The sequence below is a fragment of the Telmatherina bonti genome (genome assembly GCF_933228915.1).
Source record: "Telmatherina bonti genome assembly, chromosome: 24".
NCBI classification, from domain to species: domain Eukaryota; kingdom Metazoa; phylum Chordata; class Actinopteri; order Atheriniformes; family Telmatherinidae; genus Telmatherina; species Telmatherina bonti.
Window position 1 is genome coordinate 17,249,974 of NC_136633.1, and position 16,523 is coordinate 17,266,496.

General features: G+C 38.1%; 1 protein-coding gene across 1 annotated transcript in view; it reads left to right on the top strand.

Annotated features, from left to right (window-relative positions):
* ncam2 (neural cell adhesion molecule 2) overlaps nucleotides 1–16,523 on the top strand; it is a gene marked incomplete at both ends in the record, with an annotated part of 361,006 nt that overhangs the window by 223,943 nt on the left and 120,540 nt on the right. Inside the window, one exon of the mRNA XM_079263891.1 lies at nucleotides 10,913–10,987. Coding sequence (XP_079120017.1) covers nucleotides 10,913–10,987 — 75 coding nt within the window. The remainder of the gene's footprint in view (nucleotides 1–10,912; nucleotides 10,988–16,523) is intronic.

The following is a 16,523-nucleotide window of genomic DNA, read 5'->3' on the forward strand; positions in this document are numbered from 1 at the left end:
AAGATCAATATGTGATACAGTGTTTGTCTGAATGGCAGGAAATTTTGAATTTCACCAAGATCATTATACGCAAACCTCATGTCCACCTCTACTTATGTTCATTTTCTTACCCAAGAAAAGCCAGACAATTATTGGTGTGGATTTTTGCATTAAATGAGGCTCCACTGCAACACCTGTCAGTCGCAGCTGTCAAACAACCCATCAGCTGCTGCTCGAAACGACGCCCTCTTCGATGGTAGGTTGCAGCTGATGCCATCACTGTGTCATTCAGAAATTTACATTACCTGTAAACTTCCTGAAAACTGTTTTCTAAAACCAAAAACCACAGCAGTGGCATGCCATAAGGGTATTTCATAAGCTTGTCATTTCTAAAAAAAATAAATAAATAAAAAAAACTATCCATATTTAATTGGCTTTATTAACCCAAATAATTTATCAAGAACCTTTCCGCCATGATGGATGACCTTATTACGTACAGGAAGACACCACAATTCTGACAAAATACCAATTTACAGTCTCAGTGCTGCTTTATTTTATTTGCCGCTCATGTGTTAACCTGACAACTGATAAGCGCGTTGTTAGCAGTCAAAACTGACAAACCAATTCACAAGCTGATCATAATAACAACAATTATCTTGGTTGCTATTATAAATGAAGGTTTTGGATCTTTATCAAACATACACTACCGTTCATAATAAGAAATCCTAAGAAAATTGAATTTAAAGTTATAAAGGGATTATTCTCACCATTGAATGATGTTTTTGAAGGATGTAAAGCACATTTATGTTGCCATATTCAGAAACAGGTTGCAGGCTTAGAAGAGAGTCGGAGACGAGGGATGAAAAGGAAGAAATGGAGGTACAGAAACGGTAGGGCAACAGAGATAAGAAGAAAAGACTAATAGATTAGATACAGGACTCAGAAGTGCAGAGAGATTGATAAAGAATATAGAAATACTTGGAAATAGTCAAAGCTTCTCTATAATACCCAATGGAGCATGATTCAGTTTTGGAGAAGGGAATTGCGGATAACGGTATTATCTAACAATGATATTTACAAGCCCCATTTTTTCCTATGTTTCCAAAAATATGAGCACAATATCCAAGGAAATGTGATTTATTCTGTCACAGTGTGAGGCTCCAGATTATGCCTAATCTGGAATAGAAATCATTTTTGTGATGCAGGATAAAGAAGATGGGAGGCTTGGATGTATTGCAGTCTGTGTAAAAGGTAACGTGAGATGCCAATGGATATTTTTGTGGTTGGGATTTTACATACTATACCAGATTCTTTGTGCACACTGAGATAATTTTGGTACATCTACTATCTGCACTTTCTGTCACATTTCACACTGAGAAGCCCTAGTTACAGGGTAGCAATTCAAAACCTGTCTATTTACTGCTCTCATTTCTATCGTGGCTGATTGCAATGCAACCTGGAGCTCAGCTCTTTTCCTTCTAGTAACTGGTCTGCCCTCTGAGTCAGCCTTCAATGACTGTGGTTTTCAGTGGGCTTGTGACTGATTTGCGGCCTGAATGGTCCTAAAGGAATACAACTATCATTGTCTAATTGTCTAACAGCTCCGCGGGTCGACTTTATACCTTCTGCTGTTTTACTTGTAATGCTGATTTTGTTGATTTTCAGGATCATATCACATCCTAATTAACTTCGGTGTTGTGTAGTGTTCATTGTTATGTTTGGATAAATGCACCTAATTGCAATTGATATCTATCTATCTAGCTAGCTAGCTAGCTAGCTAGCTAGCTACACTAGATAAATTAGATCAATTAAATTAACTAGATAAGCTAGCATACCAGCTATGTAGCTAAACAGCTAGCTAGACAGATAGCTACACTAGATAATTAGATAAGCTAGCTAGCTATCTTTCTTCTAGAATAAACTATTCTGTGAACTATTCTATCATAGAAAGTGTCCATCCTACTTTGAAAAAACAATAGAATACTATCTAAACACAATCCATATGGCATCCTCCTATCAGCACTGAAGCCCACCATGTATTGGTAAAACTTGGGGAATGTAAGACAGAGTTTCAAAATCCCACGCCACACACTTGTAAATTTGTGTATGGGCATATCAGGCAATTTGTGCTCCTATTTAATGGGTTTAGGGTTGAAAAAAATCCATATGGAATATTTATGTTTGCGCAGTTTGAATCGGTGTGTTGAAATCAATTTTGTTTTCAAATTTGCTTCATACCTGTGTGCACTTATGAGGACACGTGCAAGTAACTAAAAACTGCACAAATTAAACATTTTATGTATTATACATGTTGAATTACTCCATACTAAACTGCTTCCGTATCATGGTTAACTTTGCTTGTCTTCAGCTGTTTATCTTTGTGACACAAGTCTTAAGACACCGTTTACTGCTTAATCACTGAATTTCTTTACAGTTATATAAAAAATAAAATAAATATTATAAAAAAATGTAAGAAAAAATAACATAAAATACATTTAGACATTAGTATAAACAATGAACACATAGAAAGAATTACTCAATAAATAATAATGAATAAATGATAAATAAATAAAAATAAACATATACAATAAATCAATTAAATGAAAACAAAGTAAAAAAAGAGAACAGAAATATTTTTACTATATAAATGATGATTGGCTTTGTTCCTGTCTCTTCTCTGAGTTTTTTCCAGCCAGTGAAAGTCAGTCAGATGTTGTTTTTTTTTTCTCTCTTTTTTACTGACTTAGTGTTCAGTGGCCAGTGTGTTAATATCCAATTAATAGCATATACAAATTGCCTCTGTACAAAGATGCACCAGGACAGGAAAATTAGTTTTATGGTTCAGTTTCTCAACTTCAGGATAATGCTAGGCAATGGCAGCTTCAGGACTGTACAGAAAATATGTCAGGGTACAATAACAATGACTCAGAAGCACAAACTCTTAAAGTTTCAAAGTTATATCTTGCTTCTTTCAAGAACAAATTTTGATCAATAATTGAAGTATACACAAGAGGAAATTGCCACCTAAGTAAATATTGTTGTTTCCTAAAACAAAATATAGTTTTCTCCATAAATAAATTGCTCAAAAGACATTAATTATTCCTTTACTAATTCACCAGACTGCAGAAAATGAAATGCCCAGTAGTCGAACTCTTCTGAATGAGGTTCCAAGTTTACTATTAGTCATATTTACAATTAGATATTTATACATTTTGACAAAAACATTCAAACATTTAGGAGGGACTATGTAAGTAATAATTGTCAATTTTAGACCCATTCCAACAAAAAAAACAAACAAAAAAAACAGCTTAGAAGCATTTGACCTTGCTGTAGGCTTTATCGTTATTATGTGCAGTATGTTTTCCATAGTTACATAGATTTGTGGTATTAAGTGTTTGGCGCTTTGATGTAAGATGTTCATTAGTTCCATAAATGCAAATGGTGGACAGTATCAAAGAAATAATGCAAATAATGTAAGAAATAGTGTCACAATCAGCATTTAGAGGATAAGAATATGATTCATCGAGACAGATAGCATCGAGAGGAACCAGTTGAGGTGGCTCGGGCATCTGGTCAGGATGCCTCCTGGACGCCTCCCTGGTGAGGTGTTCCAGGCACGTCCCTCGGGGAGGAGACCCCGGGGAAGACCCAGGACACGCTGGAGGGATTACATCTCTTGGCTGGCCTGGGAACGCCTCGGGATCCCCCCCGCAGAGTTGGCAAATGTGGCTGGGGAGAGGGAAGTCTGAGCTTCCCTGCTTAGGCTGCTGCCCCCGCGACCCGACCCCGGATAAGATGGAAGGATGGATGGATGGAATATGATTCAGTACTTTAAGAAATGTCATTTTTGCAGACTTTGATGACCTATTTGCATTCTTACAAGCCAAACAGCTGAATGAATGTTGTGTTCAGACAGAAAAAAAAAGGAAACCACAAACATCACCATGAAAAAAACCCAGCTGATTAGGCCTCTAGAGCTTATGATCTCAGCAGTGCTTTATGTGCTTCAGGTGTCCTTTTTTTGCATGCATATTTTGTTTACTGCGTGGTTATCGGCCCAATTAAAAAAAAAAGCAAAAGGTAACAGTAGGAACCTGAACTGAACACAAATAAATACACTTTATTAACAGGTTTTTAGGTTTTCTCTGTTTTTTGGGATACAGGGACACAAAGAGAGAGTGGTGGAAACAAACAAATCCTGTCATTTTCACCACCTGCTTTATAAGATTGAATTGCCTCTTCATGCTAATTAGCAAAGAAAAAATGCACATCTGCCTGACACCAAACATCTGCAGATTTGCATGTTGCTGCATCAATACACGTGTGTGTGTGTGTGTGTGTTTATGATTGGTGAGGTCCATCATGGCCACTGCAGCTTCGGGCTTAAGAGGCTTAAGGACAAAGACATAAATCGCAAAGCAGTTGGTGAGCAAAAGCAGAGATACAGCGAAGGTGTGTGGGAGAGTGGGAAGATAATAGGTAGCTTTGGGTCGTGCTTGACACTGTACACGTGACCTCATACTGTATGTCGAAACAATTGGATATGGTTGGCTGAGTGGAGCCAGCTTTCTACCGCTTTCTCTTCTCCTCTGCAGCATGAAAGAAGGCTCGTTATGTTGAGGGACAGGTATATATGAAAGAAAACTGGGGTCTCGGGATAACAGATTGACGTACGGTACAGATTTTCAGACAGCTTGAGATGAACACACAGGTCATTTTGGAAACAACTATTTCACAAATTCAGCATGATCATTATCCTTCATGAAGCTGCTATCCTAGATGGGAAGAAATGCACTGCACCATTTTTGTAAATCTTAAGAAAATACTGAGCCATTCACATGACTGTTTAATGGGATGCAACTCAATGGTCCTCTGGTAAGTAGTGGAAACCACAATTGATCAAAGGAAGTACAAGCAGTGACCCAAACAAAAAGGTCACTGTAAGCTTATTTAGTCAGTTAAAGAATGAAAGCTAGAGCATGTTGCAACTCAGAGAGGAGTGGATAAACTGTAAATGGCTAAAACAGTTTCATTTGCTATATATGGAAAGTTGCAATCCACTGTGTTTGCATGTACATAACCAGAAATATTAATGAGTTAGGAAAATTATATCAAGCAGATACATCATGGGAAGAGGGCTGTATGGTGATTTTGGCTATAATGTGTCGTCAAGCCTTAAATCCAGAGCTACTTCAGTTAATATACCCACCTTAAAACTGTTACTATAAACATCCCATTGTGCTAGATAGTCTACTAGACAAAATACCTCTCGCACTACAGAAATCGTTCATAAAGATGTAGGAAGCATGACAAAGGTGGAAGTTTTTGACTTGGCCATTTTTTTTTTTCATAAATCAACTTGATTATGCAAGTTTAGTTTAAGCCAAAAAAAACCAAAAGATGCAAGTTCAATGGATCAGCTGCCATGCAGAACTTAAAGGAAACAAATCACTAAATGTTGTGTAATGGTGAAGCACTGTCGTAATACCCTATTAAAGAAAGAGTTCACACACGTTCTGTGTAGTTGGTAATACTAGACTATGTCCAACGTTGTGACGGACAACGTGGGTATGACTGCACCTCAATGCATGTGCTTTTGAGCTATACAGTTCTTAGCCAGCCGCCCCATATCTTTAACCAGCACAGGGACTTTTAGTACGTGGGTCCTTTAACATCCCCTTAAATACATAAACAAGGACATTTCAAACATTTTCTTACATTGCCGCTATCATACTTCCATGCGTCTTTTTAGTTCTTAAGTCAGTTCATCCACTAGTGAGCAGTGTTGATTTTGGAGTTTATGTTCATGTTTTGAGATTGGTAGGTAGCAGTAATGGACCACTTTAAAGTCACTTACAACTGTCCCAAAAACACCAGAAGAAGATAAATAAAACAACCTTTTTTTGTTTTTCTTTTTGCTGTTCCAAACTTCTTTTGTGTCTTTTTCAGGAACTTTTTATTTGGCAGTTTGTACGGCTTTGTCTTTTTCTTGTTCCCTTTCTTCTTCTCTGGCTTCTTGCTTTCACTGTGTACAACTCAATAAGTCGCCACATTTTCCAGTGGTATTGTTCAGTTTTCTGCACAAACTGAGTAATCATTAAATTCCAGGAGAATGGATCAAATTCCATGCATACCTGATGCAGAAGACGGACAAAACCGTCCATCTGTCTGTGTGTCCATCTTTCTGCGCATCCATCTTCAGTGATGAGCATAAATCAACCTTATTAGCCAAAAGTTAAAATTTGGTTGGAACTGAGATTGTTATTCCTAATTGCATCGCCCTATGGATTTAAATGTGGTCATCTTACACTTTTTTAGAATTTGCATCTTACAACCTGGTGCGTGATAGTAAAGGACACAAATGAAGCTCTTGTAGAGTCTATATTCTGTGATCTCTATTTTTGTGATTGCCACCTTTTATGTAGTATAGGTTTATTTGCACTTAATATATCGAATATTTTCATGTTTTCAATACCATTGTTGCAACAATTCCATTGTAATTTCAGCCTAACCTCTAAGTGATACGATATTTTACTGCATAAGAAGGATATGGGGACATCTTGTGACAATAATGGAGAATGCAACCAAGTGACAACCCATAACTGTTTGGCTATTTTGGGCTGCTGTAGAAATAAGTCAGAAACAAAGGGTTGATAAAATACAAAAGAGGCACAACCTTTTAAATTTTCAAACAACTCTACACCCTAAAATATAATTGTGAAAATTACATTGTTTTTTGCCAACAGATTCTCACTATTACTGTCCTCTTGTACTTTGCTCCACAATTTGCCTAAGGGATGTTTAAGCTTTAAAGAATGCTGACTGTAATTAGTATGTTATCTCCTGCTGTCTTTTGCTCTTGGTCTACATTTGTGTTCCACTCCCTGTCTTTATGGTTCCGGTTGGGGGGTGGTGGGATTCACACACAATTGAAGCAGTATATTTCATCCTCAGGAGGATGCTCTGTGTCTAAATAAATGTACACATACACACAATAAACGTTAATCCTCCATCTCATCCAGAGAAATAAAGGGATACAGGAAACATATATCTGCTTAAACTTTCTTCCTCTTTTCGATGTACAAGGGATTTTTTTTTTATTTTATTGCGTGCTTATGGAATTATTAAAGCTTGTTTTTAATAGAACACAGGATTATAAAACTACATACCTCACTTGATTGGACATATTCTTCTTTGTCAATCAAGCAATTGGCTGTATCCTTCTGCTCAAAGTACATCTAGCATACAAAACACACACCAGTTGATAAGAGAATAGCAGTGGGAAAAATGTATTACAGGTAATGACTCAAAACTTATTTTTTCTTAAAAATTATTTGTTACTCCTATGCATGTAATGGAACAAGGATAATGTCTCAAACAGAGCCGGATCACACATGGTAACATTCCAAGCACAAGAAAGTGCTTCGGTCACTAATTAAATCTGCAGGTATGAATTTTCTTTCTTAGTGCGCCGTATCAAAACGTTTCATTAGTTCTAATTTAATATAATAGAGCTGATACATTTACTTTCTTGCAACCTTAAATCATAAACACATGGAAATTATAAGAACTACTACTGGATAAATGAAATAGATCCACCAGACAACTTAAATGTGTCAATAGGAATTTATTTTGTACAATAAAATACTCTTTGTTCAAACTTATTTTAGCTTAAGTTGATCAACATAACCATGTGTTTTAAAAGTATCCCTGTAATGTAAATGGCAAATGTTTAAAATGTTATAGTTTAGAGAGGCTATCTACAGTAACATTATCATAAAAAAAAAAAAAGGTTTTAACTAAGCTTAATACTAGCATTGTTTCAGATTAGCCAAATAAGCTACTAGTAAAGGAAGAAATTAGCAACTAATTTTTTTTTGTTTTAAAAAAACAGACAGAAGTTGTATAAAAATTCTCCTTAAAAACAGTTCACCTAATTACAACTTCATTAATACTGAACCAGTTTTACGATTTAAGCTAGCAAGTTGTTAGCATTGCTTTTCCTTTTTCTTTTTTTTTTTTTTACATTTCCCTAATGTTGCAGTTATTCGTATATTGCTGCTGGGGAAGCTAAAATCCCACAACATAATGAGCATCTTTGACACCTAACAACTGGAAATCATTTGCTTTCTTGGCTGTCTTATTTTGCTTGTCTCCTGCTCCTCTCAGTAGAGCTAATAACTGGAGCTGAGAGTTGCTACGAGGCTCAAAACATATTGACCCAACCTGAATAATAAGCCTGTTGGAACAGTCCATGCCTAAAGACTGATATAATTAGCATGTCTCTTTGTGTCCCCTTCAGGCAAGACAGCATTGAGAAAAACTCATTTTCGTGTCCCATGTCCTATTTCAAATTCTGTTAGCATTCTTATTAAAATGCCGATGTGCACTGCCTGTGGAGAACGTGTGATGTGTGCTTTAGTATAAAAATGCCAACTAAACATCAATTTTATTTTATTTATTTATTTATTTTTTCCAGGATGAACTTAATTATTCGATTCACACCAGTGACTTCAGCAGTACAGAAAAGATTCAGGCTATTTTTCTTCTGCCTGTTGGTTTTTGAGTGCAAACTTATTACGTGATCAATCACACACACCATGAATGGTCCAGGATCAATTAATAATTGAAAACCTTTGAACTACTGATTGGAATGTGCCTTAAGTTAGAGGCAGGCCGAGAGGAAGGACACGGGGTTAAGTAGACATGATTAATCAACCCGAGAACACATTTGCATTCATTTGAATCAATGCATGTACGTGTATGAGCATGACTGTGTCTTCCTTTGAGGATGCACCAAAATTTTGTTTAAATAAATTACATGTTTATGTTAATATGTCAAATATAAGTCAAAAGATTATTTTAGAATGCTTTTCTTGCAATGCATAAAAATATTGCTTCGTCATGTAAGTTAATTTTTTATGCAAGTCTTCTGAATCTAGCTAATCTAAAACTGTCAGCATAAACATGTCACCATAAATGTGTGCTCTACGATACAATGTCACATTATTTTAATGTGTGAAAGCATATATGTGTCCTATATCAGCATACATTTCATCTTTGTAATGCTACTGACCACCTGCACAATATAAATGATCATATGTATAGGCAAAGCAGCTTCTATACCTTAGCGTGTGTCAGTGCCCCTGTACTGCCATCTATAGGCAGTCTGGGGTCACAACAGATGGCTGACAGTGATAATTGCTGGGGAGCATCACGAGTGTGATGCTGCTCTAAGCTGCAGCCATCCTCCCCTGAGAAGCAGCAAATAATGATTTCATCATTTCCTCGAATATTGACAGGCACCCAGAGCTGTACTATTAAGTTCCCAGTGTTGGAGAGGGAATTAACATCCATTCAAATATTATATTTCAGGTTGTCTGTGTGTGTGTGTGTGTGTGTGTGTGTGTGTGTGTGTGTGTGTGTGTGTGTCTGTTTGGTTGGATGCGGATAATGACTTGCAGCTTCAAGGGGAGAAAATGAATAGCTGAGATACAGCAGGCTTAAATATCTAGTTTCAGTCAATGATGTGATGTGACTACCACTGTGTCCAAAGGCTCTGGCCTCCCCAATGAGCTGTCAATCATCACACATCACATTAAACATCCAGGTTCATTCTTCACTTCACCTTGTTGAAATTCACCTGTTCCCTTTGTCTGCATCTCTTCTCTTTTACTGCCCTTATTCTCTCCTCTTTCCGAATTTTCATGTCAGCTATCAAACTCCTATTCAGATAGTTGCCTTTCACTTCAACCTCAAAAGTCTTCACTAGAACACCTATTGTGTGGCATTATAGTGGCACAGACAAAAGGCCGGTGCAGACAAATAGCTTTTGATTATAGTTTGACTCTGTAAATTTGGCCCCAGTGCTACCCCACCTGCAATGGTTTTCTCCCCATTTTAACTGTGACTGAAGTGAATGTTTTCTTCCAGAAGGTTTTTCAACATGGATTTCTGACAGAAAAAAGTCTTGCATGAGTATTATCGTTCACTTTCTCAGCTTTTGAATACTTCTACCACACTGTTTTTCCATTTCATGTACAGTCGACAAAGATAACTGAAAACAGCTCTCTGCCTCATGACAACCGATCTGCCTCTGAGCTTTGTATGGAGGAATAGCTCTCTTTGTTCTCAGGGGAAAGAACTGCCAATGTCATTAAAAGCTGATTAAAAATCTTTATCTTTTTGTAGAAAAAAGTGTTAGCTTGCAATAGTCTTATGTCTAAGAATGTTCTTATTTACAGTATTGTACAAATGCTTTATTTCTTGAGGTTTTAGCTTCAAGCAGTCTTAAAGCAACACTATATACACTTCTGATTTAACTCAGTGCTTTTGTCTTGTTTTGGTGGCACACTGACTTTCATTTTGCACAATGCTGGAGCCCTCATTGTACTGCAGCATTTGGGGGGGCTTAGAAGCAGCACTTTAAGGCTTTCAGTTCTGTTCAGTCAACATAAACAATACATGATATATCTTTTGTCATTGTCAGTTAGAGGAGGCTTAGCTGAAGAGTTTGATATATAATATGTAGATATTGTGTCATTAACAAAGTAAAATCTGAAACCGATAATTTACGATATTGTATTTGAATGTTAATATCGGCCGATAATATCGGTATGCCAATAGTATCAATATGCCGATAATATCAAAGATTTCTCATTGAAATTAAAGTTTCCCCATGTTTAAAAGGGAAAATGCAACAGTTTTCTGTTTTTCTGTAAATATACAAAGAAGGAAGATGGGCCTCAAGACTTTTGCACATATAGAACGAGACATAAGCAGTAAATAGAGGTGGATTTGGTACAAAGAGGGACATCGGTCTGTGCAGAAGAAGCCACCGGCTGAGTCCATTCAGCAAAACGAAAGATTAAATATCTTCTTGTTGTTGGTACTGTTGTAACTAATCATTCCTCTTTTTTTTTCTCTTTTGCAGCTGCCCTGCAGGTGTCCATATCCTTGAACAAAGTGGAGTTAAGCGTTGGAGAGTCCAAGTTCTTTATCTGCACAGGTACAGATGCCACACTGTTGTTGTGTTTGTGTGTAGTGAAAGTGTGTGGGTGTGATGCAGGTCAGAGAAGCAGCAGATGCTCACATTGCACAGCCCAAGTGTCCCATCTATGTGTTGAGTTCCTGTTTGACCTGCATCCTACATCACTGCCCCTCGGTTCCTGCTTTTTATTGTCCCTGCCTCTGAACGTCATATTGTCACTTTAGCCGAGAAAACCCGATGGCCCGGTGGCTCAGCGGGGTGGCCACACACTCTGGCAGGTATGATCCGCCTCCTGCTGGTTACCGCTTCTCTCCTGCCAACCCACTCAGCGTGGGCTAACAGCTAGGATGGTAGAGAGGCACAGTGGGAGGATCATCTGAAGGGTGAGGAGGTGTGCTGAGATGGATAGAATGAGGAAGGGGGGGGGGGGGGGGGGGGGGGGGGGGGGTAAAGTGGAAGTGAATTGAATTAAATCGGCAGCAATTTAACAGCAAAGGTAAAAGTTTTTGCTGTGAAAAGCTGAGATGTGAGAAGAAGTCAGAGGTTGGAGTGGAGTACCATTCACGGCAAAAAGTGTTTCTTTTGGCTTTTTTTCACCAGAGGCAGCCACACTAACTCGGCTCTTTACCACATTCACAATCACCTCTGCCGAATGGGGGAAAAGCAGGACGAAACCGTCGGCAGCAAAAAGCAGAAGGCCAGTGAAACTGATTGGGTTTGTTGGGTTTGAGCTGATTGTGAGGACAGAGGGAAAGTGAATTTGGATATAATCATTAGGCTTGTTTTGTCATTTATATGTGAATAAAAAGATAACTCAATGACTTGCAAATCTTATAAAACCTTATTTTATTTCTAAAAGAAGATAAACAACATATTGGATGTTAAAATTCAGGTATTTTACGATGACATGGGAAATATTAGCTTATTTTCGAATGGATGGAAGCAAAAGGAGTTGAAAGATGGTTGGCAATGGCAATGGTTATCATGTGTAGGACCCGCCTCTTCAATGGACAGCAGCATCTAAACGTCTGGGAAGGAAGACCAGTTGCTGGAGTTTTAGGAGGGGAATGTAGTTCTGTTCCTGTCTGATGCAGGATTATCCGGTCATGGACCTTGGGTTGCTGTATTGGACCTTTCACAATGCTTCGAAGGCAGGGGGACCATGCTGTTGCGATGGAATGGTCTAGTCTTGCTGAGGTTTGCAAGGCCTTCCCATAAAGCAACATTGTCTGGATCAGAGCAGATGTGACTCCAGCACATCTAGGCTATATACTTTTCAGCATAGATGGAGCTTCACAGATGTGGAAGCTGCCCACGCCATCGGCACCAACGCAACCCCATCCCATCAGAGATGCAGGCTCATAACAAGCTGGATGCTCCCTCTCCTCTTTAGTCTGCAGGATGTGTTGTTCATTATTTCCAAAAAAAAAATTCAAACTATTCAATCCTTTTGCCACAGAATGGTTTTCTACTTTATCGCTCGGTTTCAACATCTGATTGGTTGTGCATGTTATAAGAGGAAAACAAGATATGGATTAATGAGATTCACAAATCATTGCTTTCTAATTTTATTTACATCTCTCACAACATCCCAACTTTTTGAATTTAGAGTTGAGGCTTCAAATTTATTTGCCATGTATAAAAAATTAAAGTGACATTAGTTTAATCAGGATTGTTGACCAACCAACTAACCAAAGTCATTGACTGGACTTACAAAAGATTTCAACTTTCTGTTTGTTTTTCCAGTTTTATTACTATCAGACACACTCAGGTGGAGCACTTCCGATAAACACAGCTATCTATCTATCCCCTTAAACTTTTGCTTATCTGCACCTAATTATTCCATATTATACACTGAATCAAGGCTGCATATGACCTAGGATGGAGAGCTAACCTGATTAACATTTACTCACAACAGAGATGTGTTTTTTTTAAAAAGTTTTTTTTCTAAACCAAATAACACACTAAACTAATTTGTTATTGCTGACTGAACATGTCACGTTTATATTAGCAGCTTATTGGGAAGCTTTTACTGATATGACACACTTGTTTTACACTCCCATTGTTGATCACAGGTGAGCTGCTGCTGTTCATTCATGTAAAACTCTACATAAAACCAGTCTCCACTGGATTATTGGACTGTAACCTCTTCTTTTTATTAATATTGTTATTTAATGTTAAATATTTATTTGTGCAATTTATGGCATTTAATTAAATCCATGTTTGAATCACTTTCACCTTTACTTTTGGGGAAATGTATGAGGTTCCCTGCAACTCACTTTCTTTCATTCAACCTTTTGACAAAAAACTACTTTTTCTTTAACTTTTCTTTATCTGTAAAAACTGACTGGATTTGTGCTGTAATGGGCTGAATAGAGGCTGTGGTGGAGTTGGAGAGGGGCAAAAAGGTAAAGTACTGGAGGTAAGGAAGACAAAAGCAACACAGTAAGTGAAAGGGTGACAGAAAAATGGATGACCGCAGCTGCAGAACTAGAGGCAAGTTGCCCTGAGAAAATAGTTTTCTCTAAGTATTTTACCCATTTTATCGCTTGGCTAAAAGCTGCGGCAACGAACAGGAAGGCAGAGAAACATAATGTTAAATATTAATATTTCGTTGAAAGTTTAATCAAAAAAACATTTTCTGTGTGATTTGTTAAAAACATTCACATGTAGATGATGATGCACCTTTTAAAACTGATTGCAAGGTGGACGTACAGATTTTTTGTCATAGTTAGGAACATCAAATGGTTGTAGAATCATCTTCAGGCTTTGTTCACACACTGCATGATGTTTAGTGAACATGTTTCTCCCTAAACCAGCGAGATGTTCACTCTGCTCATGGCTCCAACAGCTTACTCAATCAATCCTTCAATGTCCCCAGCAATGGAAATTGTTTTTTTTATTTCCTCATGACAACGTAGACAATGTTTAAGTCATTGGTCTACAGGACTTTTCTTTCCAAAATGTCTGAAGGTTGTTTAGATTTAGTTTTGCAAACTTCTGTTGCGAAATATTTTTCTGCAAAAATGTTTTGTTTAAATTAAACGGTGAAGTATTGAGTAACTACCTCAGTCTGCTAAATGTTTCTAAAGGTCTTGATTTTTTTTTTTTTTTTTTAATGGTCAAACAAAAGCCTTCTTGTACTTTTATGACTGGTTCTTTTTAAAGAATGACCAAAGCACAATTGTTTATTTGATCTATGTCACTGAAAATGATTATTGGCCAATCTGGGGCCTCAGTGTCATATTTATGTCATATTTATTATATTTATTTTCCTAGATGGTTGCAAACATGATTAGCCTAAATAGAAATAATTTAGTGTTTTAACAAAAAATAAATAATGATAATAGTAATGGTAGTACTTTTTTTTTTCTTTTACCTGCATGAGTAATACTGTGACATCTAAAAGAGATGTCTAAAATTAAGCCTTCAAAAAAAGCACACACCATCCAAGGCTAACTGTGCTATCATGACAATGAATGTGACATTCTGCTTTATGATGCTGCTTAGCATGTACGCCACATGACAGCTGTCACCTGTTGTCTTTAATTACCTTTCCCTCTCTTTTACTTCTATCTCTGATTGAGAAATTCTTGGTGAGCTTCAGCTGTGTTTTTTTCAAGGTCAGGAAAAATCTTTTCTATAGTTCCAAGTTATCAATCACATACTGAGAAATGGTGTCCTGTAAAAGATGGTGTTCCCATATGCTATTAACCATTAGCAATAATTAGGGCTGTGTCCCTTTGATTGACTGGTACCAGATATCCCGCTGCATGAAGGCAGCATGTAGCACAACAGCAGTTTTTAGCCTGCTAACGGTGTAATTTAGCTTTAGCCTTTCTACCTCCATTAGCTCCGGGTTAGCCTGGTAAGCTGTTAGCTACAGGCAGGTCAGAGTTTGATAGACATCAGTCATTCACCCCCATGCTCTACTGTTTTACCACTTTGCCCATTTTTGTACTTTCCTGGAGAGGCGGCACACGTGACGCTGCTATTCAGCTCATGGAGGCTACGTCCATCTTTTACATGCTAAAGCCATAACTGTGAGGCAGAAATCCTGCAGAATCAGAAGGCAGAGCAGCAATATAATGTTTGAAATCTTTATAGGAATCTAACTCACTTCAGCTTCCACTGTATCATGGCCTCCTAGTAGATCTTTTATGCAAATTGGACCCCCTGGATGACATTCCATCATCTCAGTGGAAGCTGAAATAACAACACACTGCTGTGAACACAGCCCCTTTCATTTTCTTACACACACACAGTCTCATGTTCTCTGTGAATGCCCAGTAAGATGACAGTCCTGACATCTCCCATCATCACACTGCTGGGGTTTGATCTGGTGATTATAAGGATCCTTGTGTTGTTGTTTTTTTTCTGGACATTTTTGTGTATTTACTGAAATACGCGCTTTGCTGTTGTTTATATAAACCTTTCTGTGTTCTTTTTTTTGCTTTTTTTTTTTTTTTTGCTTTGTTTCTTCAGTGGTTTGCACCTAAGGCCCATTGTCAAAAAATAATACAAACTACTTACCATCACCATGGCAACAGTGTCAACAAAAACTTCCCCATAAATCTGAGCAATCACTGAAAACAAGCACTTAATTGCGGAAGTATATTTCAGGGGTGCTCAGTTTTGCATTCAACATTCCTGTGCCCTGTGCCCACGTAAGGAGGTGGATAAAATGGTGTTTAGGTGTGTGTTTGACCTCCCGTGTGAAGGAGATGGCAGAGAGCCAAAGCAACCGTTGGCTGAGGCAGAAAACAGAGCTGACATCGAAACCATTGTCGCTAGCCAAACAAGATCCAGGAAATGTCGTTTCTCTGTGGTTTTGCTCAGATAATCACGGCAAGAAAGGTCGTGCTGGTTGTCCCAGTAGACCTACAAAACATCCCCCCTGGACCAACTAGTGAAGAGATGAAGAGAGGTAGATCCTTTTGACATCATGCATGCTGAGCAGTGAGGTTCCCTTCCATCTCAGATCTGTCTTTTCTTGCTTTCATCTTCCCTTGAGACCTAAACCCATTACTGACAAAGCTCCAATGCCAGCCACTAAGGGGATGTACTGCCGGAGAGTTTGGGCTTCTGCTCACTAAATTCAAGCACTCAGGGGGTATTTGTAGTTCGTAATCTTGCATCTGCAGGAGGTGAAGAGACTTCTTCAACATTGCCACAGAGAATCATAAATACTGTTCGACATGGAGTCCATTTGTTTCTTCTTTTCGGTTTCATGCACATTTGGAAATTAAGCTATGTTCCAACGGCTGTTAGAAGTGATCAGCCGGAGTGCTTCTGTGTCTGCTTTCTGCCATCTCCCACACAAGCAGGGCTCATTGTCCTCATTAGCATTATACCTTCAGAAAAGTAAGTGACTTCAGCTTTCTTTCCTGCCAAGAACTTGTCATAAAGCCACATCTTATGCAGATTTTAAGAGCAGCTATTCATGCAAAAGATAAAGACACACAGAGGGAGGCCGGGCTAAGCGTGCATAGCGGGCCGGCACGCTCCGCACGTGTCTTCTCAGATCATCTGTGAATCAAATGGACCTGTCACC